Below are 26,651 nucleotides of genomic sequence, written 5' to 3' on the forward strand. Positions count from 1 at the left end.
TTCAATGGGGTTTGTAGTTAATTAAGTGCCTCATAATTTTTTTCTCTTGAAATCAGAAAGTAAAAAATTTCTGACACTAACGATTCTGTCAATCTACTATCCTTATCTTATTATTGGTTTCAAATTTTAGCACAAGGCCAGCAATTTGGGGGGTGGGAGTAAAGGTGTGTGTGTATATATCGACACACACACACACACACATATATATATATATATATATATATATATATATATATATATATATATATACACATATGTGTTTGTATATATATAGATATATACATGCATACATATACATACATATACGTGTATACACACACACACATATATAATGATTGCTTCATCTTGACAGATGATAGCCATCCCATCAACACACACATCACACAGCACAATCCCTCCGTTGATGACTGACAGGGTTTAAAACACAATAGATATTATTCAAGTTTCTTCTACATCCGATTCTGAAGGAATGTTTTTGTGAACTCACAGAAGTCTTTTAAGTCCAGATATTGTCTTACAAGTTTTGTGATATATGACACAAGTCATAAGAGGTAGTTGGATCCAAGATTATTACCAAGCTGAGCATTTCAATTTTCATGTGCCTTCATATGATTCACATATCCTGCTTTTGACAACAGAACACTATCACACATAATACATATCCAATGTTCACTATTGATTTCAGTTCCAATTGTTCCTTTGCAACAGTCCCTTTTAAGTTCAGAGTGCTGAATCACCTTTTTCTCCCAGGTGTTGCAACCAGTCTTAGCAGCACCTCTCTACTTGTTCCAATCCAGAACATCAATTTCTCAATCACTTTTGTTCATATCTTATTTCTTCAGGTTTTCCTTCACAGTCTTTGTACCTTTTCCTCGGCTTATGTTGTGGTCACTTACCAGAGTTGAGCTCACCATAAAAAAGACGCTTTAGCGATTGCTTATCTTTCATTCTAATAACATGTCCAGCCCATCTCATTTGAACCAAGATAACATGTTGTTCAACTGAGTTACAACATGCCATGCACAAAACTTCTGGCATGAAACATTCCCATTTGACTCCCAAGATACATCTGAAACACTTTTGATGAAATCTTTCCAGTATTTTCATATGATGCCCGGAAGTGGTCTACGTCTCACTCAAATAAAGAAGTGCAGTCAATGCACACGTTCTATAGACATTGATTTTTGTCTGCAGAGAAATACCTCTACCTGCCCATACTCACTTTTTGAACTTTCCAAATGCAACACTTCCCTTCCCTATTTGATAGTATATCTCTACATCAAGACCACCATCTCTTGAAGGTGTGCTTCCAAGGTAAACAAAGGTGTCAGTGACTTCTAACCTTGTTCTATTCACACAAAAAAATGTTTGGTTCAGAATATATTTGTCCTTGCACAAGAGTAAATACTGCTTTGGTTTTCCTAAGACTAATTTTGAGTCCAAAATGTACACATGCAGTGGAAAATATGTCCATTATATGTTGCATGTCCCCCTCTGAGTGTGACAACAAATCAGCACCATCAGTGTAAAGTAATTCTCTTACAAGTGTTTTTGAAAAGTCTTTGCTCTGCAGTTAAACTGGGTCAGATTAAAAGTGCAACCAGAAGTCCAAAATCTAATTCCGATTCCCATTGCAATCCTTGAAAGCATACCAAAGCAATGCAGCAAAATAAATAGAGAAGAATGTAGGGGAAGCAATATCTCCCTGTTTGACAGCATTGTCCACCAAAAATTCATGAGATAGCTCACCATTAACAATTAACTGAGCCTTCATGTTTCTGTGTAGTTCCTTAAAGATGCCCACAAAATGTGTTGGACAACCAAGTTTACACAAAACAATCCACAGTGTCTCCCTGTTTACCATGTCAAATGCCTTAGTTAAATCTATGAAGAGCTGGTATAGTGATATTTGTTCCTCTAAGTATTTCTCCTGAACCTGCCTTGCAGAAAATATCATGTCCACTGTTCCTTGCTCAGGTTTGAGACTACACTGTTCTTCAGGAATCACATGTAGACATACATTCTCAACGAGATGATCTAACATGATCCTTGAAAGTATCTTCTCAGTATGTGCCAGGAGAGTTATCTCTCTAGAATTACCACACACTGCTTTTAGTCCCTTACCCTTGTATATAGAGATTAGAACGCCATTTATCTATTCCTTTGGCACAGAAGATTCATTCAAAACTCAAGTTATCAGGTTATGAATTTCAGATGAAATATGATCCCCACCTGCTTTCAGAATTTCAACTGGAATACCATCCAATCCAGAAGCTTTACCTGATTTCAATTTATATAATGCCGGGTTTATTTCTTAAATGGAAGGTGTATCATTTGTGTGTTGCTCTCTCTTTGCAGAATGTTGTTTATCATATCCATGTTTGGATTGTGGAAAAAGATCTGCAAAGTGTTCTCTCCATCTATTCATTATTCTAGGAGAATCTTCAATAACTTCATTTCCATCTTTTGACTTCAAGGGAACATATGATGAAGATTGGGGACCAAAAGCTTGCCACAATAAACTATAGAAACTTTTAATGTCTTTCCTGTCATAGGCCGCCTGTACTTCCTCAGACTTCTCCACCAAGTGTCTTTAAGCCACCTGAGTTCTTTTTGCAAATTTGCTTTCTGAGACTTGTACAACTTTTCTAATTGCACTTTGTTCTTTATGTTTGGGTCAAGAAGCTTTTCATGAGTGGATCTCTTTGTTGCTAAAAGCTCATTTATCACCATATCATTGGAATCAAACCAGTCTCGGTGCTGTCTCCTCTTAAGACCTAACACCTCTGATCCTACTTTTATATATTCCATCCCAAAAGATTGCCTGATACTTATTCTATTGGATCGCTTTTGCCAAAGCACAAAGTTACAGGGATGTAAACACACCAACACCAGCTGTCAAACAGTAGTGGGGGGCAGACACAAACACACACATGCCTGCACACATGCACACACATACACACACATATTACAATAGTATCAGCCCGAAGCAGTGTTTAGGCATAAACAAACTTTAGGTTAGTTAAAATATGTTTGTGACATTTCAACTTCTAAAGGCAAATTCACTGCAATTACTGTGGAGAAAAAATTCTCTCCCATGGTAAAAAAGATGTAAAAACACCATACCTGCCAGATTCCCAGATGCATATCTAACTCATTAGCTGTTATCAATAGGAAATACCAAAGAGAAGCAACTCTGCACAAACTTAATTACAACTGTAGCTTTAACACAGTCAACAACATTGACTGAGTTGCATCACACCTTTTTACCATAAAACAGAATGGTCTAATTGTGCAATTCAGGCAATGTTGTTGGCACAGCTCAGTCTAATGGCACAACTCAGTCTTTGTTATTGACTATGTTTTAGTTAAAGCTACAGCTTTAATTAAGTCTGTTCAGAGTTGCCTCTCTTTCGTATTTCCCAGTGATAATGACCAAAGACCTAGAAACATGTCTGGGAATCCAGCAGGAGTAGCACTGGATAGATATGGTGTTTTACACCTTTTCACCATAAGTAACTGCAGTGAATTTGCCTTTAGAAGTTAATATATGTCACAAACATATTTTAACTAACCTAAAGTTTGCTTATGCCTAAACACTGCTTGACACTGATATTGCTGTAATTGTTTCAACTTGGCAGTCTAGTGGCACAACTCATTCAGTGTTGTTGATTGAGTTCTAGGTAAAGTTACGGCTTTAATTAAGTCTGTCCAGAATTGCTTCTCTTCAGCATTTCCCATTGGTGACAGTTAAAGAGTTAGAAACATGTCTGGGAATCTGGTAAGTGGCAGTATTGAACATATATGGTGTTTTTAACATTTTTACCATGAGAGAGAAATTCTTTTTTCTCCTTTAGAATTTGAAATATATCACAAACATATTTTAACTAAAGTATACATACATACATACATATATATATATATATATATATATATATATATATATATATATATATATATATATATATATATATATATATATATATATATATATATATACATACACACACATACAGGGTGCGATGGGTAAATTGTCACCATTTTATATTTTCAATTTCGCACAAGCACATTGTTTTTGATTTTGTCAACTACACAGTATAGTAGGGTCAGTTGGGCACCATCTGTGAGAAAAAAAACACCATAACAGAATTCACTCTGCTAGAAATTTGGGAACGACATGCTGTACTGCTTGGCATTCACGCTGGAAACTCCAATATGAACAGATGGTGAACACACAGAACAACCGTTGGCTTTCCATGTCCCTAAAACATGTACCAAGAGTTATAAAACTCAAACATCCAGTCAACATCACAGTGTTTGGAGTGATCACTAGTGATGGCAATGTTATGCCTCCATACATCTTCCCACACGACGTCAGACTCAACATGGAGGCCTACATCAAGTGCCTGGAGGAAGTAGTGCTGCCCTAGGTCAAGAGGGTGACTGCTGGAAGACTCTATGTCTGGCAAAAGGACTCTGTACCATGCCACACAAGCAGGAGATCCCAGTCATGGCTGTCAGATGATTTCTGCAACCACACCACCCCTAAAATCTGGCCACCTAACTCCCCAGCCTGTAACCCCCTTGATTATTATGTGTGAGGCACAGTTGAGCGAGAGACCAACAAAACTCCTTGTAACAACAAAGATGAACTGAAGACAAGGATTATAGCAGCATTCACCAACTTAAACAAGTTGTTAATACGAGATGTCAGTGTTATTTTCATTTTGCTTAATTTAGATGACAATATATTCACTGCACCCTGCATATATATATATATATATATATATATATATATATATATATATATATATATATATACATATATATACACACACAACAGGCTTCCTTCAGTTTCCATCTACCAAATCCACTCACAAGGCTCTGGTTAGAAGGCTATAGTAGAAGACACTTGTCCAAGGTGCCATACAGTGGGAGTGAACCCAGAACCACATGGTTGGAAAGCAAACTTCTTACCACACAGCCACATCTAAGCCTATGTTGATAAAATTATGATAGGAGGTGAACTGACATAGTCATTAGAGCATCAGCTAGAACAACCTTGCAATATCTGTTCCAATTGTCTTATTTCAAATCCCACGAAAGTTAACTTTGCCTTTCATCCTTTGGAATCAATAAAGAATATACCATCCAGGGTAGAATTGTTAGAACATCAGACATGATACCTTAAGGTATCTGCTCCAGCCCTACAATGACAACTTTTATCAACATTGCTTTTCCCTTAGACAACATCAATGATATGGTGAGGGAAGACTTGAATATAAGGGCAACAGTTAATTTTTCCATAAAAAAAAGAAACTTTAACGAAACTTGTGCCTTAAGAAAAAAAACTTTCCAAAATCAGATATTCAGAGTATTTGTAACAGATAACAAATGACTATAGATTAAGTAAAACAAATGTGTCATGAGTAAAAGTATCTTCCTGATGTGCTGAGTCTCCGACCTTCAGTTCGATTCTGAGCAGGAGTCCAATCTTGTGCATGTGGGTAGATGGCTGTGTGCATATGTTGATGGATGTGACTTCATTACTGATCAGTGAGTGCACATCTGTCAATACAGGTGTGTGTGTGTGTGTGTGTGCACATGCGCATGTATGTGCACATGCATGTGCATGCATGCAAAAGAAAGGGAAAATAAATGAATTAGAGGAGGCAGAGGGAATGAGTATGTAAAGAAGTAAGAAATATAAACATAAAAATTTAAAACTAATTTCAATATGTAAGACAGGGGAAAAAAAAACAAGGAACATAAATGGAAATGTCAGCTTACATTTTGTTGATGAAAGCAGCAGCAGCCAAATTCAGTAGCGGAAACACATAGATAATAAATCGAAGTTCTTTGTGAGGCAGGAATGAATAAAGCATAACATAGACAATGGCTGGAATTACCAATCCTCTTACAGATGGACAGAAGTATAATCCAAGTGGAAAAAGGAATGCTGTTAAACCAAGTGACCTTGGTAATGCTGAGTAAAAATACCACAGAAAAGGAGATGTCTTGAAATTGTAAAGGAAAAGATATCAATAGAAATTTAGTTGGTTTTTAAAACACATTTTGTTTAGTTTCCAGTCAGGCCTGATAAAGCAAAACTATAATCAAAGGCATTCCAGCCATGATCATCCAGCATTTTTGCAAACTCATTGTAACTAGTACTACATAATATGATGTAACATAGAAAGCACTCTCACTGACTTGATTTCCAAATAGTTTAATATTTGTGGTGCCAAGACTGGTATGATTGGATGGTTTTATAAAAAGAAAAAAAAGTGGGAACATAGGCATGGCTGTGTGGTAAGAAGCTTGCTTCCCAACCACATGGTTCCAAGTTCAGTTCTACTGCATGACACCTTTGGTAAATGTCTTCTACTGTAGCCCTGGACTGACCAAAGCATTGTGAGTAGATTTGGTAGACAGAAACTGAAAGAAGCCTGTTGTGTATGTATATATATATATATACATACATACATACATACATACATACATACATACATACACACACACACACACCACACACACATATACATACATACATATATATATATTTATATATATTTATGTGTGTGCCTTTGTGTCTATGTTTGTCCTCCCCTCATAGTTTGACAACCAATGTTGGTGTGTTTACATCCCTGTAACTTAGCAGTTCAGCAAAGGAGAACAATAGAATAAGTACTAGGCTTACAAAAAATAAGTCCTAGGTCAATTTCTTCAACTGTGTGTGTGTGTGTGGTGTGTGTGTGTGTGTGTGTGTGGTGTGTGTGTGTGTGTGTGTGTGTTAGCATAGGATGGCAAAATATTGGTGCATCAGTCACAAAAGTGTTGAGGTATTTTAAGTCATCTTGGTTGCCTCTCTTGACAACCAATTGAGTTTGCTTTTCATTCCCACTGAGTATGAATAAAATTGGATACAGACAGAAGTATGATGCAACGTATAAGAACCTCTTTAGTCTTGTTAGCGACGACCTCTCTAGTGTATCGAAGATGGACAGGATTCTTTGTTACTTTGAGTGTGCCAGTTGATAGAGAACTGCAATGAGTGGTAAAATGTCGAATCCTATCTATCTCATGCCAGCAAAGAAAACAGGCTGTGAAACAATGATGATGATGATGATGATGATGATGGATTGGATAGTTGGATAGTCGTCATCATGGTCGTGGCAATGATATTGTGCCAGTGAGGGAGGGGTAATGATGATATGTTAGACACAAGATATATAAACAGATATCATATATAACTGAACATCATATGAAACCTGTAAATGGAAGTTATAAGCAATATTCTTGTCTTAACTTTAGGTTAAATACTTTAAATATTCTAGAAAGGTACATTTGATGATTTAAAAAATACCAAAAGCAAAAATTCTGATGGTTTAGAAATATAAATCAAAGTAAATTAAAAAAAAACATAGATGAATATAAAGCATATTTAAAGGATACACCCCACTGAGAACTTTTGTTTTTAATTGTATTGAACCAGAAAACTTCTGCTTCAGGCCAGAGCCAACGTTGCCAAAAGAAAGAATCTATCAATACAGTTGCACCTTTAAAGAAAAAGAAATTAAACCACATAAGACATATTGTTGTACGTGTGCTTGCATACATGTACACTCACACACACACACACACACGTAATGGCCCTCTTAAATCCAGAACTCAGGCATATTTAGGATCTTCAGCATTAGTTTGTTGATTTGTCACCAGGGAAGTGCTGTTAGAAGCACTAAGCTGTCAAACTCTAATTACCAAAGCCAAAATATTTTGGTAATAAGAGTCTATTCAATTTTTATTTCACTGTATTTTAACTCTTCAGAATGTCAACCAAGAGACTAAGAGATGCAAATGATGATGTAAATGTAAACATATATCATAATCTATACTTGAAAAGCGTGGGCCTCTGAAGATATTAGATAAAAGAACATCCATCCGTAAAGACATCATGTGAGTATTATGGGCTTGAATCGACAACTGTGAATGATTTATGAAAATTTTCTCTTTGCAGACATTTTTATGTGTTTCAGCAATGGCCAAGTTCCAAGGTTGCCAGATTTAAGAGATTCAACCTCTGTGTGTGTGTGTATATATATATATATATATATATATATATATATATATATATATATATATATATATAAGGTTATGAAGGGTATTGGATTCAACCAAACCCAAAGATACAGGTAATACTGAGAAAGTGCTGTATACCGGCTAGTTTTGCCCCTTTCGTTGTATAAACATGAGTGGGGAATATAACATAGGTCGTGTATTAGCGTGTGTATGTACAAAGAAAGAAAAGGATAAAGAGACCAATGGCAAAGTTAGAAATATATTTTATGGATATATTTCTAACTTTGCCATTGGTCTCTTTATCCTTTTCTCTCTTTATACATATATATATATATATATATATATATATATGTATGAGGTTTTTCGAGCGAGATCGTTGCCGGTGCCCCTGGACTGGCTCATGTGCGGGCGACACATGAAATCTTTCGAGCGAGATTGTGCCAGTGCCCCTGGACTGGCTCTTGTGCGGGTGACACATGAAATGTTTTGAGCGGGACGGGATCGTTGCCAGTGCGCCTGGACTGGCTCATGTGCGAGCGACACATGAAATCTTTCGAGCGGGATCATTGCCAGTGCCACTGGATTGGCTCATGTGAGGGCGACACATGAAATCTTTCCGAGCGGGATCGTTGCCGGTGCCCCTGGGCTGGCTCTTGTGCGGGCGACACATGTGGTTATTCAAGCGAGATCGTTGCCAGTGCCCCTGGACTGGCTCTTGTGCTGGTGACACATGAAATTTCTTCGAGTGAGATCGTTGCCGGTGCCCCTGGACTGGCTCTTGTGTGGGGTTGTTGAAGGATTTTCGAGCGAGATCGTTGCTGGTGCCCCTGGACTGGCTCTTGTGCGGGTGACACATGAGGTTTCTCGAGCGAGATGAGCGTGGCCGTTGCCAGTGCCGCCTGACTGGCCTTCGTGCGGGTGACACGTAAAAGCACCCACTACACTCTCTGAGTGGTTGGCGTTAGGAAGGGCATCCAGCTGTGGAAACACTGCCAAATCAGATTGGAGCCGGTGTAGCCATCTGGTTTCACCAGTCCTCAGTCAAATCGTCCACCCCATGCTAGCATGGAAAGCGGACGTTAAACGATGATGATGATGATTAGGCTGGAAAGAAAGTCTTGTTGCATTTTTGACATGATTACTTTGTGGGTACTTTTTCAATACTTATGACAAAATAAACATTAATTTTTTTCAATTAATGTTCTTTTCTTTATTTGCAAATTACTTTATACTATAGTGGTGAAACTTGTATTGATACTTGTATTTTAAAATGAGTTTAGATTAGATCCATATCAGACACTGCAAGCTGCATGAATTCAAAAATGGCCCTTCAGCACTGGAAGTAGTAAGGAACAATCATTCTCTTTATGGAAGTGAAGTTTTAAGGGTTTGAGCATGTCAATGATGGTCTGGTCAGTTTCACTCACGAAATTTTTCTCTCACATATTCCCCTTGATCTGAAAGTTCTGTCGACATTGAGCTTTGAAAAACTGTATCTGAAGAAAATCTGAAGCAAATTGCAACAGAATTAGCAAAGCGGTTCAAGTCAAATTTCAAGTATAAAACATCTTCATGAATTAGGAAATGTCTAAACTTGGTCAGTTGGTCACACATTACATGATTGTTCTCAACTTTACATGATTGTTCTCTGGTCATCATGTATGTATACATATATATTATACACGCACACATACACACATGTGCACACACACACAATTTTGTAAAATGATTTTCAGAGAGACTTACCTAAAATAATGCCACCAGCAAAAATAATTATAGCAACAGCATTTTTAAGACTAAGTCTACGTGTGACAAGATCCATGAGCAGGTAAATTCCAAGCAGCAAGCTGACATCAGAGCGAAATATAATAATTGCAGTTCCAGCAAACCATAGAAACGATTTATGTCTTCCAAATAACCATGATTGCAATGCTAATAATACTATAATGAAAAATAAACAGATTTCATTGTTAAGTGGTTTTCTTTTATTTTGTTTTGTTTTCCCAATAATTTATTTTATTTTGAATACTGATTTCATTTGGCACAAGCCAGTAATTTGGGGAGAGGGAGCTAAGTAGATTACATCGACCTCAGTGCTCAACTGGTACTTATTTTATTGACCCCAAGAGGGATGAAAGACAAATTCAACCTCGACAGAATTTGAACTCAGAATGTAAAGATGGATGAAATATTGCTAAGCATTTTGTCTAGTATGCTAACAATTCTGCCAGCTCACCACCTTAGCTTATTTTGAATATTAAGAGAAATTATTTAAAACATGATAAAAAAATAGGTTAGTTGAATGACCAAGTTGATGAAATATTGACTTTTGAGACTTAAATATTACTTCAAATCCTCCTAAAACACTGAGTACGTTAATACTTCAATTGGCACTTCTAATAAAACTGTTATTTAATATTAAATACTTTCTCATTGAAGTACTTTTTAAAAAACAGAAGTTTGTAGTAATATTAGCTATCTTCATTATTAACTACTTTCTCAACAAAGCTTATAATGTACAAATGAGGGAGCCTCTATGTAGTCAGAGAACCTGCTATAAGTAGCTGCCAAATTTCCCACAAATCACAGATATCATGATGATGACACAAGCTTACGGCTGTCATGCAAAAGTCAAAGCAAGGAGATAGTAAAACGCACACATACACAAACATATACACACACACACATATATATACATATATATATATATATATATATATATATATATATATATATATATAGTTTGTGTATTTGTGCGTTTTACTATCTCCTTGCTTTGACTTTTGCATGACAGCCATAAATGAGTGTCACCATCATGGTATCTGTGATTTGTGGGAAATTTGGCAGCTACTTATAGCAGGTTCTCTAACTACATAGAGGCTCCCTCATTTGTACATTATATCCATGTCACATCATTGTACATGAAGCTGTGATGTGACATGGTTTTCTCAGACATTCTAGAATTTATTTTCTGGTCTCCTAAAAAAACCATTTGGTATATACCTTAGAGCTCAAATGGCCAAGAGAAAACAGTCAAGGACCTCTGTCACAACAGAGATTTGCACAGTTGACTTTGTATATTTTTGAGCCAACCGCATGTCACACAAATAGCTTTAATTTCTGTAATTTCAGAGCAATTTGTCTCACTCCCAGTCAGCAAACATTTATGCTGTTCATTATGAATAACTAACACCTAATATCTTTATGTCTGGCAATGAATATTTCAGTTAAATGTTTGCAAGTGTGCTTCAGTTATTATAAGGAGATAGTAAAACGCACATTTACACAGCCAACAAAGTAGACCTTCATTTATGGCTGTCATGCAAAAGTCAAAGCAAGGAGATAGTAAAACGCACATTTACACAGCCAACAAAATAGACCTTCATTCATTAGCTCCACATTGCACTAACCAAAGTCTCTATTGCAATCCTGTCAACCAAATCTACTCACAAGGCTATAGTAGAAGTCACTTGCCCAAGGTACTATGCAGTGGGACTAAAACTGGAGCCATGTGATAGGGAAGCCAGATTTTACATCTAAGGCTAGTCAACATCTATATTGATATAAAGTACTAAAGAAATATAAACAAGAGGAGGTTGTGCAGTAAGTAATAAAAATTAACACTGTGCTCAGAAGGATGTATGAAATATATATGCATGTTGTATGGGTATGTTGTATTGGAAGAGTTAATGTTAAATATAAGAATTAACTTACCGAGCCCAAGGGCCATTATGTTGGGGAGAGGTCGAGTCATATAGAATACAAAATGAAATTGGGTCATTGTAAGCAAATATAGCCAGAATTTGGTGTTAGAACCAAACCGCTTGCGAACAGCTTCTTGGAACTTGCGGAATGACCATAATACATAGAGCCCCAAGCAGTATCGAACTGGAAAAAAAATGTATAAATATATGTATTAAAATTGTATTAATATACAATATTATAACATAAAATACTGTACAAAAGTCAAAATAGGCACAGGCATGGTTGTATGGTAAGAAGCTTGCTTCCCAGCCACATGGTCCATGGTTCAGTCCCACTTGGACATGTGTCTTCTACTATAGCCTTGGGCCCAGCAAAGTCTCATGAATTGATCTGGTAGACAGAAACTGAAAGAAGCCCATCATATATATATATACTCTTTTACTCTTTTACTTGTTTCAGTCATTTGACTGTGGCCATGCTAGAGCACCGCCTTTTAGTTGAGCAAATCGACCCCAGGACTTAATTTTTATAAGCCTAGTACTTATTCTATTGGTCTCTTTCGCTGAACTGCTAAGTTGCGGGGATGTAAACACACCAGCATTGGTTGTCAAAGTGATGTTGGGGGGACAAACACAGACACAATTTTAAAAAACTACCAAAAAATAAGCAACATATTTACCGAAAGCGAGGAAATGCAGCTTTCAAAATTAATCTCTTAAAAACATTTAACTTAACGGTAAACCACTGGTTTCTCAATCAATACAGCAAAACTGTGAAGTAAGCTGCATCTTTTGGTCATCAGTACACGTATGGTCGAGACACATAAAAATAAACAAGAATCAACATACCACGATGTACCCAACATAGTACGATGACTTCTGTCCATCATTATATATCCGTGAAAGAGATTAGAATTTATCCGGTTGCATCTCAGTAACATGTGCTTATACAGAATAATATTCAGCACTGAATATATTCCAATTATTTATAATATAATATAGGATAAAATCTTTATAAGAATTTATCAAGTAGTCAGCCTGAAAAAACCCCATAAGGAAAAAAACTCATTGTTTTTTTCCCATAAATATATATAATTTATATAATGGCATTAATGCCTCACGCTTAGAGGGACTAAATAAGTCAAAAACTACCAAAAAATAAGCAACATATTTACCGAAAGCGAGGAAATGCAGCTTATTTTGCTTATTTTTTGGTAGTTTTTGACTTATTTAGTCCCTCTAAGCGTGAGGCATTACTATATAGTTAATGCCCTTATATAAATTATATATATTTATGGGAAAAAAACAATGAGTTTTTTTCCTTATGGGGTTTTTTCACGCTGACTACTTGATAAATTCTTATAAAGATTTTATCCTATATTATATTATAAATAATTGGAATATATTCAGTGCTGAATATTATTCTGTATAAGCACATGTTACTGAGATGCAACCAGATAAATTCTAATCTCTTTCACGGATATATAATGATGGACAGAAGTCATCGTACTATGTTGGGTACATCGTGGTATGTTGATTCTTGTTTATTTTTATGTGTCTCGACCATACGTGTACTGATGAACAAAAGATGCAGCTTACTTCACAGTTTTGCTGTATTGATTGAGAAACCAGTGGTTTACCGTTAAGTTAAATGTTTTTAAGAGATTAATTTTGAAAGCTGCATTTCCTCGCTTTCGGTAAATATGTTGCTTATTTTTTGGTAGTTTTTGACTTATTTAGTCCCTCTAAGTGTGAGGCATTACTATATAGTTAATGCCCTTATATAAATTATATTTATTTATGGGAAAAAAACAATGAGTTTTTTTCCTTATGGGGTTTTTTCACGCTGACTACTTGATAAATTCTTATAAAGATTTTATCCTATATTATATTCATCATCATCATCATCATCATCATCGTTTAACGTCCGCTTTCCATGCTAGCATGGGTTGGACGATTTGACTGAGGACTGGTGAAACCGGATGGCAACACCAGGCTCCAATCTAAATTTGGCAGAGTTTCTACAGCTGGATGCCCTTCCTAACGCCAACCACTCAGAGAGTGTAGTAGGTGCTTTTACGTGTCACCTGCACGAAGGCCAGTCAGGCAATACTGGCAATGGCCACGCTCGAAATGGTGTCTTTTATTTTATATATATATATACTAGCAGTATAACCCGACGTTGTCCGGGTGTGACTTATTACGCCATCTACGATAAATCTTGCTAGGTGAAAATCAACTAAAAAAGAAAGCCTTACAACGAAAAATCCCTAATGATGTAAATATGTTCATAATTCAAAAGACGATGAAATTAATAGGGAAAGTCTGAAGGCTGTTTTGCGTAACATTATTAAGCGTACGTAAATTTCATCTGTCTAATTGGCTATAGAAATGCTTGTGCAAAACAACTTTTTGCGCTGCCCTGATTATACATAGCAGGGTAATTCCTTTTCACAGGAGGTAGGACGGCAATTTGTGATGAAGCAATTGCTGGCGGTCTGTTAGTACACAGTTCTGCCAGAATTCTATCAGATTGGGCAGTAAATGTTGATGCACCATTTTGCATTATGTTCAAAGTAGCTTCTGGAATGTGGTGAATTGCTACAGTCTGTTGCTATCTTTTTAAAATGGTTGCTTTCTTTCCCCAGCAAGCTCTCTTGTTTGGAGGCATAACCTATGTACATATTAAACAGAACAACAAAAGTTATAACAGATGGCAGGGTCGGTAGTTTTCCCATTTCGGTAATTTTTCAGATTAATACCCACACGATTACCTAACCCTAACCCCCTAAACCTAACCCTGACCCTAAAACCGTAACACTAACCCTCATCGTAACCCTAACCCTAACCGCAACCCTAAAACCCTAACCCTGACCCAAAAACCGTAACCCTAACACCCTAGTGAAAATCGTGCAGGTGTTAATCTGAAAAATTACCCACATTTGTAATGAAGTTCACTGATTTGCAATGTGTTGTCCATAAGCTCCGTAGTTTGTATATTTACAAAACATTGATGAACATGAATTATCTTGTAGTGAATACTTGTGTGTATGTGCACGTGTATGCGTTTGAGAGAGCGAGAGAGAAGAGGGAGAGAGGAAAAGAGAGAGAGGGGGAGAAAGGAATAGAGAACGGGAGCAATGAAGAGAGAGAAAGAGAGGAACAGAGAATGGAAGACAGTTACAAAATAGCAATGCATGCGTATGTTTATATAAGAAACACACAGAAACTAAATCTTATATCTATATAAAAGTTACTAGAAACAACAGCCAAATCTCCCTTAAATCACACAAAGTAAACGGAATTTTAAAAATTTAATTACTGCACTGGAAAGTTCACATGGAGAAAATTCCATTGATGTAAAAATTTGTATGTAAAAGTGGAAAATGTGGATTTCTATAAACTTTTAAAAAGGCTTCACACAGATACAGAACTTCAGCATTATATATTAAGATGGGCAACACACACACACACACACACACACACTAAGTAAAAAAAATGACAGGTATTTGTATATATGTGTGTATTAATGTGTATCATGTGTCTCTCACTCTATATATATATGGTAGTAAGTAAATGCGTTTTAAGAAAGATGATTAAAAAAATTCAGTTTGTAATGAATAAATGTTTGACTGTCGATCGTATTTGGAAGAGACTGACAGGTATTTGTATGTATGTGTTTATTTGTATGTATGTGTGTATTTGTACGTATGTATGTATGAGTGTGTATTCAAAAACATCTATATTTACACTTTAAAGTTGGTTTTCACACTCAACCCTGTTCTGCAGAATCAGTGTAGCAACGGGAGGTTTGTACCCATCTCTACGTTCTGAGTTCAAATTCCCCTGAAGTCAATTTTGCCTTTCATCCTTTTGGGGTCTAAAAAATAAGTACCAGTTAAACACAGGGGTCGATATAATCGACTATTCTCCACCTGCCTGAAGCCACCCTTGTGGGAAAAATTTAAAATAATAATAATAATAATAATAATAATAATAATAATAACCTCTGCCGATCAAAGTCCCAACCCACAACTAAGTCTTAAGTGTATATATATATGGGCAACACACACACACATCATCATCATCATCATCATCATACACTAAATAAAAAAATGTTAGTAAGTAAAAGTGTTTTAAAAAAGACTGTTAAATTTTCAGATTAACACCCGCACAATTTTCACTACAGTGTTAGAGTTAGGGTTTTAGGGTCAGGGTTAGGGTTAGGTAGGTAATCGTGCAGGTGTTAATCTCAAGATTTACGAAAAGATTTTCCAAAAAACTCACAGTTTGTAGGGAATAAATGTTTGTCGATCGTATTTGAAAAAGATGTGTGACTATTTTTTTTTTTTGTTGTTATCATGGTGAAGGACAAGTTAGAAATAACTTACAATTCACGCCAGTTAGAATGAAGTATGTATGTGTATATGTATGTAGTATTAAAATGAAATCATTAAAGTGAAACTATCTGTCATTACACTATCAAAATGTGATTGTTTCAGTTTTGATACTGAAATAGTTTTCTTTTACTGTCATTGTTTCTCCTTCCTTTCTTTTTGTATTTGTTGTTTGATTGTTCGTAAAGGGTCATAAGAGAAAGTAAGAGTTGAAAGGATTTGTGAAGGTAGGAGAAGAGGAAATTAGATTTTAATCCAAGAAATTTGGAATTGTGTAAATGTATGAATTTTAAACATACACACACACACAGAAAATCTGCTTTTTACAGATAAGATACATATATATGACAGGCTTCTTTCAGTTTCCATCTACCAAATTCACTCACAAGGCTTTGGTCGACCCGAGGCTATAGTAGAAGACACTTGCCCAAGGTGCCACGCAGTGAGACTGAACCCAGAACCATGTGGTTGGTAAGCAAGCTACTTACCACACAGCCACTTCTGAAGGAAATGGCTGACAGTGAATTTGATGTTTCAGCTTCCTCACCTTCATCAAACTAATACTAATATGCATATGTACATATACAATCTTTTGCTTCTATAAATAAAAACATGAAAATCGTTTCTTCTTTTTTATATCAAACCTGCGAAATGCTAATATACATAATCATGTTCCAATCATATATACATTTTGGGTGTATATTGCCTGAAGCTGATTTACAAATTAAATCCTTTAAAAGAAAAAGGAAATGTAAAAAGAAATATAAATAAAGAAAATTTAATAAATGTATCACCAGTAAACATACAAAAAAATTTATTCTTTACAAATACTAACCTACATGCTGCATGAATAGCTTATTCAGTTTCAGAAAGTTAGCAAATAATGCAAAAGGTGCAGATATCATAGCTATGAAGAGTGGTCCAATAAATGAGCGAGGAACAACTCCTGGGAATTCTAAATGATCATACTGAAAATACAAAGAGACAAAAATAAGGTGAACTTATTCAAACATGGTTTTTTTTTTTTGTGGGGGGTGTTCACATATCTATATTATAGCTGAATAATAAGCATTTTTGGCATAAAATGCACCCAGCACACAGTATCAAGCCATAAATCTAATCAAATCAAAAAAAGTGAAGGAATGAATAAAATTGACATGGACCAATCAATTGACATCACAGGCCACACGTCTAGGAGGGCATTACCCTGAATAAGTACTGATATGAAGCACCTGGGGGAAAAGCATGTGCACACACAGACAGACATACATGTGCATGCACACATGCACTCACACATACAAACACTCACACACATACACACACTCACACACATACACACACTCACACACATACACACACTCACACACATACACACACTCACACACATACTCTCTCTCTTTCTCTCCCTCTCTTTTAATTGTTGTTTCTGTTGACATTTGATAAACACGTGACTCTGTGTGTGTGTGTGTGCACATCTTGTGTACAACTTGGCATTTTGTTTTAAATAATTTCAGTCCGTAGCCATACTGGGGCACCATCTTACAAACACACACACACACACACACTCTTACACATCGTTATCATCATTTTACATCCATTTTTCCCCATGCTTCTTACATGGTTTTACGTATTTCCTCCTACACATCATCTTGCTACTTGTTGTGCTTCTTTGTCATTTCCTTTGTGAAATCAGCTTTCTACTCTTCGGCACATGCCTTCCTCAGTCTTCCCCCTCCACTGTTCCCTTCAATATAGATCTTCTAATACTTCTTAACCTATTTGTATGCATGAGTGTGTATGTGTGTGAATACACATTAGATAAAGCAGTTCTAGATACTCCTAAAAGGATAGGATAGTCACAACTGGAATAACTTTGATTATAAAGCTATTTGATCAACATTGATTATGGGCTAAACAATAAAACAATAGCCTATACACTTTAATGTGGATGTTCAGTTAGAACAAACTTTACCACTGTAAACAAAACATTCATGTTTAAGTGGAGATGAATATAACCTCTCGGTATTAATACTACCTCTGTCACTAATATATATTTCATATACATTTCATGATTTTCGTATGATTGAGGTTTAAGTAAAAAAATTGTACAACTGTTTTATGGAGTTAGTTAAGGCTTACCTGAGAGATATTTTGTTGATGATAAATGATATCATGCATAGCCTGAAGATTGAAGCTCTCTTCTACTTTGGTATAAGGACATAAAACCACATATACAACCATCAAAAGTAACATCAAATTTTCAATCATGTCCATATTTCACCTGTTACCAGTTGGTGAATCTACAAACATTAGAAATACATTTAGTTTATTTTGAAATAAAACAACATTTCAGTGTGTTTTCTCTAACTCTTAAACAATTTGATAACAACATTACTTATTCAAGGATTTTCCCCTTTGCTGAAATTTACAGGTATATGTGACTAGTTATGAATGAATCTCATGTATTATGGATAAAATTATAGGCAAATGAAAATAATTTCAAAAATAAACATAAACAGTGAGTTTGTTGGGGTCATTTCATGTCTACAGCATGTGAATGGCATCCTGGAAAATTATTTATAAGTAAATGCAAATTGCATATCTTCACATAACAAATACAAGGGGTACCCAAAAGTAACCAGAAACATTTTCTGTGGAACAAGCCCATTGTAGTTCAGGCTTCCATCGCTAGAAGCCACTTGATGTGACCCTCAGGCATCAGTCTGCCAACCAGCATTGTCATGTGAAACTGTACTGCCATGTGGTGCATCATTGTTTTGCAGTGCTTCTCCCCTGTTCATCGATTTTTGCACTGGCTGAAACAAAGGAATAATATACTTCTGTGAAATTCTGTTTTCAGCTGGGGAAAACAGACGCCAAAACAGTTGTCATGCTTCAAACAGCTTACAAGCCCACTGCTATGATCAAAACACAAGTGGTTTTCACATTTTAGGAACAGACACTTGTTGCTTGAAGACCGACCTTGTTCAAGTTGACTGTCAACCTCCCAAACAAATGAAAACATCACGAAAATTCATAAACTGATCTTGGAGGACCATTGCCAAACAATTGACAAATTTATTGACATGACTTATATGTCCTAGAGCTCCTGCCAACGAATTTTGAGTGAGGAATTGCAAATGAAAAGAGTTGCAACAAAATTTGTACCTTGCTTGCTTATGGAAGATCAAAAGCAGTCATGACTGAATGCATATCATGAACTGAAAGAACAGCTGGAAGTTGAACTAGACTGTTTTCGAAAGTCATCAATGATGAGGAAAGCTACTGCTACAACTACAACCAGGAAACAAAACAGCCAATTTTGAAGCCTCAACTACAAAGCAGCAATCATGTCAATGGAAGCATTCAATGTCACTAAGCCCCCCCAAAAAGTGTGTCAAGTGAAGTCCAATGTCAAGACGATGCTGATTTGTTTCATCAATGTCAGAGGAATTGTCCACACAGAATTTATTGCTCTTGGTCAAACTGTTAACTAGACATTCCACTTGGCAGTTCTGAAGCATTTGCAAAATGCTGAGATGAAAACGCCCCAACCAGTGGCAAAGTGGAGAGTGGTGGTTTCATCACAACAATGTGCCAGCACACAGTTTTGAATGTGAGAGTTTTTGACCAAAAATGGCATGACCCGCCCTCCCTATTCAACCAATTGCTCCCAGTGACTTCTTTTTGTTCCACTGAATTAAAAAATCCTTAATGGAGAACGTTTTGCAGTTAATGTTTACTTTAACCCCAGGTCACCAAAATTTTTTTAAAAAACAAGTGTAACAGGTGTTAAAAAAATGTGTATTAAACGAATATGGAAACAAAAATTTGCGCCAACCGACGAGTGGGGAGAGGGCTTTCAGGAAATTCACACGATCTGATTTTTTCCCTCAACTTTTAGGGAAATGGATATCTTTTGATGAATTTTTATATAAATACCTTTCAAACGGCATAGACTGCGATTATATAGAAATTTATGGGGAAGATTGTTTTCCGAGTGGGTAGGGAGAGGACTTTTGAAGAGAAAATATTTTATAATTTTTGCTTGAGTGTAATGGAAATAAAAGTTCGAAAACAAAATTTTTAGATTCATTTATTTTCCGTTTGAGTAATAGAAAAAGGTTTTTAAAAAAGATTCCATATATCATGGTAAGAGAAACAAATTCATACTTGGGATCTTTTTTAAAACCTTTTTGGCGGTCATTCGATACCAGTATGAAATATCGACCTTTTCCGTAAAAAGTGTCTTCGGCGATTTTAACCAAAGATCAGCCTTTTCCGTAACACCCACACAATCTTCACTAGGGTGTTAGGGTTAGGGTTTTAGTGTCAGGGTTAGGGTTTTAGGGTTAGGGTTGGGGCTAGTGTTTAGGGTTACGGATACGGTTAGGGACGGAATTCCCTAACCCAAACCCTAACCCTAAAACCCTAACCCTAAACCCTTCAAACCCTAAACCCTTCAAAAGAAATCGCGCTCTCTGTATCTCTTTCGCTTTTACGACGTCATTTCCCTCTTTCCCTCCAACTCTTTTTACGGAAAAGACCGATCTTTGGTAAAGATCGCCGAAGACACTTTTTACGGAAAAGGCTGATATTTCGTATTGGTATCAAAAGATCGCCACCTTTTTTTTTATTACTAAAAGTTATGAGGGAAAAAATCGGATCTTGTGAATTTTCCGAAAGTCCTCCCCCACCCCCGGTTCGTTAGTGCAATTTTTTGTTTCTATATTCGTAGTTTTCGGTAACCTTTTACCATTTTTTTACATCTATTACACCTGTTTTTTTTTGGTTGTTTTTGTTAACCGGGAGTTAAAGTAAACATTAACTGTCCTCTCCCCACTTTGTTGGTGCAAATTTTTGTTTTCCTACTCGTTTAATACACCTTTTTTTTTTTACACACTTTTTTGTCTTGTTTTGGTAACCAGGAGTTAAAGTAAATACTAACCCGTTTTGCAGATGTGAAAGAGGTGAAGAAAAAAATGATGGAGGCGTTAAAAGGCATCACTTCACAAGACTCTAAGGAATGCTTAGAACAGTGGAAATCACCTCCGGACTAATTTACCAATGAGTTCAGGATATGCATTACTTCAAATTGAGAATAAAAGTGTAAACATGTAAAACTAAGTGGCTAAAATAATATTACAAAATGTCAGTTTCTTTTGGGTGCCCACTCGTATATCCTCCATTTAAATGTAAAATGATGAAACTTATGTCAAATGAATCCATTTGTGAATCTACGTGTAATTCTATATATCCAAACAAAAAGTTTTAAGAAAATTCATAAAGATATATAAAAAATAAAAACTTACGTCATCACTTCCAAGATGACTGTGTACTTCAACGTTATAACTTTCCAAAATCTTACATACGCAACGTGGCTGTATGATAAGAAGCTTCCTTCCCAATCACATGGTTTCAGGCTCAGACCCAATGTGTTGCACCTTAGGCCGACGAAAGCTTTGTGAGTGGATTTGGAAACTGAAAGAAGTCAGTTGTGTGTGTTTTTGTGTCTGTGCTTGTCCCCCATCACTGCTTGACAATAGGGGTTGGTTTGTTCACGTCCTCATAACTTAACAGTTCGGCAAAAGTAATCGATAAAATAAGCACCGGGCTTTAAAAAATAAGTACTGGGATTCATTCATTCGACTAAAATTTCTTCAAGGCGGTACCACGACTGGCCGCAGTCAAATGACCGGAATAGATAGAAGATGCATCTACCTGTGGTACCAATACTGTAATAAAAAAAATGTGTGAGCTACGTTACACAACACAATTTCAGGTCTTTGCATAATAAAAGGGAAAAATATGTGCCTCGCATTCTTAATAAAGAATGTCACTGTTACAAATATCCTGAACTCATTGTTAAATTAGATTTTTTTATTTAAATATCAATTCACTGGACGATAATTGAAGGTTGCTGAGGTATTGTGTGAATAAAGTCTTTTCTTATCAATGATATTTCTGCCAATAATCAACAAAAATCCTTTATAACAATAAAAAAAAAAAAAGACTCGAATATTGATAATTTTTATAAACAAAACTTTTTTTAATCGCAGTCAGTCATAGTAATAGAAAGAGTTGTTTCCCCTATTATCTAAGTTAGATCGTAAAAGACATTTATAAATGTAGTCGGTGCGCGGCTTCTAATCGACCATTGAAACTTTCGTTTGTTTGTTGGATGGGGGTTTATTTTGTTTTGTAGTTTTTACCCAGTGCGCAACAACTAATTACTCAAGACATAGCAAAGCTTGTGAAGACGAAATGTTCAGCGAGGACTATGAGTTAAAAATGAAGGTAACAATGTGACAGAGTAACTGCATAAGGAGATCATTTTCATCGGTTTAAAGTCCACTTTTTCATTCTTGTATGAGTCAAACGGAATTTGTTGAAGCAGATTTTTCTACCCTTTATTTTGCCAACCGTCACCTACTACCAAGCAATGTAATATTTCCCTATGGTTTGACCTGTTTCCACAGAAAATCAGAAACAAACGACACCACCTGCTTATATGATGATGTTCATTTACATCTGTCACACAATGTGAAGACAAGGAGACACACACACACATGCAACATGCTTCCATCTACCAAATCCATTCAAATGGCTTTGGAAAACTCGGACCTATAACAAGAGACACACAAGATGTCACAGAATGTCTTTTTTTGCTACTTCTGCACCTATTTGCATCTCCTCCAAATTGCCTTTTCATTTTTTTTTTTTTTTTGCGGACTTTTTGGAGGCGATAATGCATTTTCCTCCCTTTTTTTCTTTGTCTTTCCGACTGGGTATTTTCCTTCTACTGTTTCCTTTACTTCCTTTACCTGGCCTTGCGTCACCACACCTTGCTCCACCTCCTCCTGCACCTGCTCTACCTCCTGTTCCACTTGTTTTTCTGAGGACACCTCGCTTGCATGTGACCCTGTACTCCACAGTGGTAGCAGATGGGAGGTCTTCCTTCCACTACCACTCGTAGTTTGCCTCCTCCGGCAACACAATCTCATCCACAGTTTTCTGCAGATCCGGGACAATGCTTTGGACCGTCACCTCAAGGCCGTGTGCAAACCAGTTTACCTCAGTTGTCCTCGTAACCTTCAGGACATTGCTTTCCTCCTCGGCGTTTTAGAGGATTGCCGCCACCAGCCACGTTTCATCAATTTCTGGGGGCACTCTGCCTATCTTAATTCTGGCCGCACGTTTGCCACAGTAAGTTGACAGTAGTGCACACTTACCCGACCTTAATAGCACAGTGGAGCACTTTATTGCGTCTTGTTCGGTCGCAAACCGTACCTCCACTGTGCCGTACTTCTTGCCTCTGGTGTAGTACGTGGTAAAGTGCTTCACCTCCTTGAGGCACTCCTCCATTTCTTCAATGGTTGCTATTTCCACCTTTTTGCTGATGTTAGACAGTGTTCGGTAATTTTTCAGATTAACACCTGCACGATTTTCACCCCCCCCCCCCCAAAAAAAAATCGGATTTTTTGGAATGAACTACCCTGACCTAATATGCTGCAAATCCCATATTTTGCTTCGGAAAGGGGAGGGAAGGGGGACGCCCCCCCCCCCCACTCCGGGAATTTTCACTAAGGAAAAAAATTGGATTTTTTGCGTGGAATCAAGTACCCTGACCTCCTAATATGCTGCAAATCCCTTATCTTGGTTCGGAAAAGGGGGGGGGGCGAAGTGGGAGATCCCCCGTTTCGGAATCATTGGAAATTTGTTTTTTGTTTTTTTTCGTTGAATGAATTCCTGTGACATCCTAATATGTTACAAAACCCTTTTTGCGGTCCGAAAAAACGGGGTGGGTGAGGTGAAAGCCTCGGAAATTTTACCCACTCCCAACATTTTACAGAAATAAAATTTACAGTGTGAATTACATGGTTCGTTATTAAATATAGATATATATTGTGTATATTTGGTGTATATATATATATATATATACATATATATAATAGCGTTTCCGGTAAATTTTCAGATTAACACCCGCACGATTTTCACTAGGGTGTTAGTGTTAGGGTTTTAGGGTCAGGGTAAGGGAATTCCGTCCCTAACCCTGACCCTAACACCCTAGTGAAAATCGTGCGGGTGTTAATCTGAAAATTTACTGCGTTTCCTTCTTTAACAATTAGCTCGTTAGCCTTTTTTAGTCTTTGTTTGTCGAATTTTACTTCTTTGACCTGCACAACGTCGCTATTTACACCCCTTCTTGCTGCCGTAGCATAGCTGACAGCTGGTTGAGTGTCCATAACTTCGTTGGTCACAAATGACATGAAAATTTCCAGAAACTGTCTTTGCAAAATCACAGTTCAATAAATTTACAGAAATTTTCTACCCCGTAGGACGAAAATTATAGTTTTCTACAGGATAACAGTTCAAATTCCAATAAAATTTTCAATTCAAATATAACATAAATTCGCAATAACAGAACAGGAAACGAACTCACATACTGCAGGTTACAACTGAAAACAACACTGTGTCGCAGACGAAAAAGGTGTTTTTTCCTTTATTATAAGCATATAGCTCTTAGAAAGAAGGGATGAACAAAGACAAACAACACAGTACAGTGGGGTACATAAAACGAAAATTGAATGACTATGACTACAGTGATATAATAAGAAAAATGAAATATCTTATTCGCGCCCCATACGCAGTGTCATTGGATCTTTCTGATTTGACGGGCAACACTTTTCATTTATGTTTTATGTAGTGTTTTTGGTACCGAAACACTTTCAAACTTCGTAGATGTTTTATATGACATATTCTACCAGTTTCCCAAGTTTGAAAGTGTTTCGTTAAGAAAACGAGTGGTGCCCGTCAAATCAGAAAGATCACCGAAACACTTTCAAACTTCGTATACTTGTATATTTTGTGTTATAGCACAGATAAAAAATTTTGTATTCGAAGTTATTTCATGTAAAAAATTGTCGTATTTCGGTAATTTCAACCAATCACTGACGTCTACTGAGGTGAAAACAATTACTGCCGTGGAATGTAAACAACATATTCTAATGGTGTCATGGGATCTTTTCCCTTGAATAAAATTAGTGCTGTAGTTTGTCAACAACAACTATCCGTGATACTGTTATTTATGACATTGTTCGTGCGTTTGTACTGGTTTTAGCTTTAGGGTTAGGGTTCGGGTTTTAGAGTTAGGGTTAGTTTTAGGGTTATGATTATTTTTGCCATAACCTCACTCATAACCCTAAAACCCTATAACTCATAACCATAACCCTAACTCTAAAACCCGAACCCTAACCCTAAACCCTTACTAGGGAATAATGATATAATTAAACAGGGAATAACACTCTTGACACCAGCAAAAATTATTGTTTACAAAAACAGCAGTAACTGTATTCAGCTGAATAGACGTCAGTGATTGGTTGAAATTACAGAAATACGACAACTTTAACATGAAATAACTTATTAAGAAGAAATTTTTGTTAAGAAGGTTAAGAGAAAAAGATGTTTTATATGACACATTCTACCAGTATCCTAAGTTTGAAAGTGTTTCGTTAAGAAAACAAGTGGTGCCCGTCAAATCAGAAAGATCCGTGTCATTTAACTGTTTATGCAGTTCCTGTTCGTGTACAGTTTATAGTACTTTTAAAAACAAAAAAAAACACATTTCAATTTTACAGATTTTACTTACTATTTTCATAGCAAAGTATTGCACAATGTCTTCGAATGCCAAAACTGGTGACAAATGGTCACATCTAAACCACATCCATCTGCTCACCAAACAATTCTTTCAATTTATCCGCTCTGTCACTTTCCAGCAAAACCGCCTTGTCGTCCTCTGTATGTTTATTTCCCTCAATTCCCGTTATCTTAACTCTTATGACATTTTTCATCTTCGTAATCCTCTCTCTATCTCTATACACTTCTTGTATTCCACCAACCTCCACAAATTTCTTCTTTTCGCCTCCACTTCCCACTTCCCATCTCCACTCTCTCCCGATGTTCCTGGTACTTGTGTGTCCATCTTACTGCCACTCCTAGTTGTTGTTTCACTTCCTTTCTGCATACTTTCTTTTCCATTTGTTCTCTCTTCCGCAATTTTTTTTTTTTTTTTGCTACTTCTGCACCTTCTGTCTGCATCTCCTCCAAATTGCCTTTTCGTTTTTTTCTGTGGGCTTTTGAGGCGATAATGCATTTTCTCCCTTCTTTTCTTTCTTTCTCCGACTTGGTGTTTCACTTCTGCTGCTTTCATTACATCCTTTACCTGGCCCTGCGCCAACACACCTTGCTCCACCTCCCTCTCCTGCTCCTCTTATTCTACTACCTGTTCCACTTCTTGTTTCTGAGGACACCTCGCTTGCATGTGACCCCGTACTCCACAGTGGTAGCAGATGGGAGGTCTTCCTTCCAGTGCAGTTCCGGGACACTTATTTGGACCGTCACCTCAAAGGAAGAGAAAGAAAGAGAGAGAGAGAGTGAGTGGGTGACGAGGTTTACCCAAACTTTGAATGAT

The 26,651-nt window shown here is 36.6% G+C and overlaps 1 protein-coding gene across 3 annotated transcripts in view; it reads right to left on the reverse strand.

The window, feature by feature from the left end:
* Window positions 1-26,651, reverse strand: part of LOC106867594 (dol-P-Man:Man(7)GlcNAc(2)-PP-Dol alpha-1,6-mannosyltransferase) — a 98,633-nt gene that overhangs the window by 13,616 nt on the left and 58,366 nt on the right. For 2 of the 3 annotated variants that reach the window (XM_089353876.1, XM_089353877.1), the window contains 6 exons: window positions 18,320-18,480; window positions 17,016-17,148; window positions 11,794-11,967; window positions 9,826-10,020; window positions 7,456-7,559; window positions 5,791-6,017 (listed from right to left, as the gene is read on the reverse strand). In XM_089353876.1, the coding sequence (XP_089210002.1) occupies window positions 5,791-6,017; window positions 7,456-7,559; window positions 9,826-10,020; window positions 11,794-11,967; window positions 17,016-17,148; window positions 18,320-18,454 (968 nt within the window). In that variant the 5' untranslated portion in view covers window positions 18,455-18,480. Of the gene's footprint in view, window positions 1-5,790; window positions 6,018-7,455; window positions 7,560-9,825; window positions 10,021-11,793; window positions 11,968-17,015; window positions 17,149-18,319; window positions 18,481-21,492; window positions 21,916-26,651 lie in introns of all 3 variants that reach the window. The other variant, XM_089353878.1, reaches the window with a different exon arrangement.

The sequence above is a fragment of the Octopus bimaculoides genome, chromosome 6 (genome assembly GCF_046866305.1).
Source record: "Octopus bimaculoides isolate indiv1 chromosome 6, ASM4686630v1, whole genome shotgun sequence".
Classification (NCBI taxonomy): domain Eukaryota; kingdom Metazoa; phylum Mollusca; class Cephalopoda; order Octopoda; family Octopodidae; genus Octopus; species Octopus bimaculoides.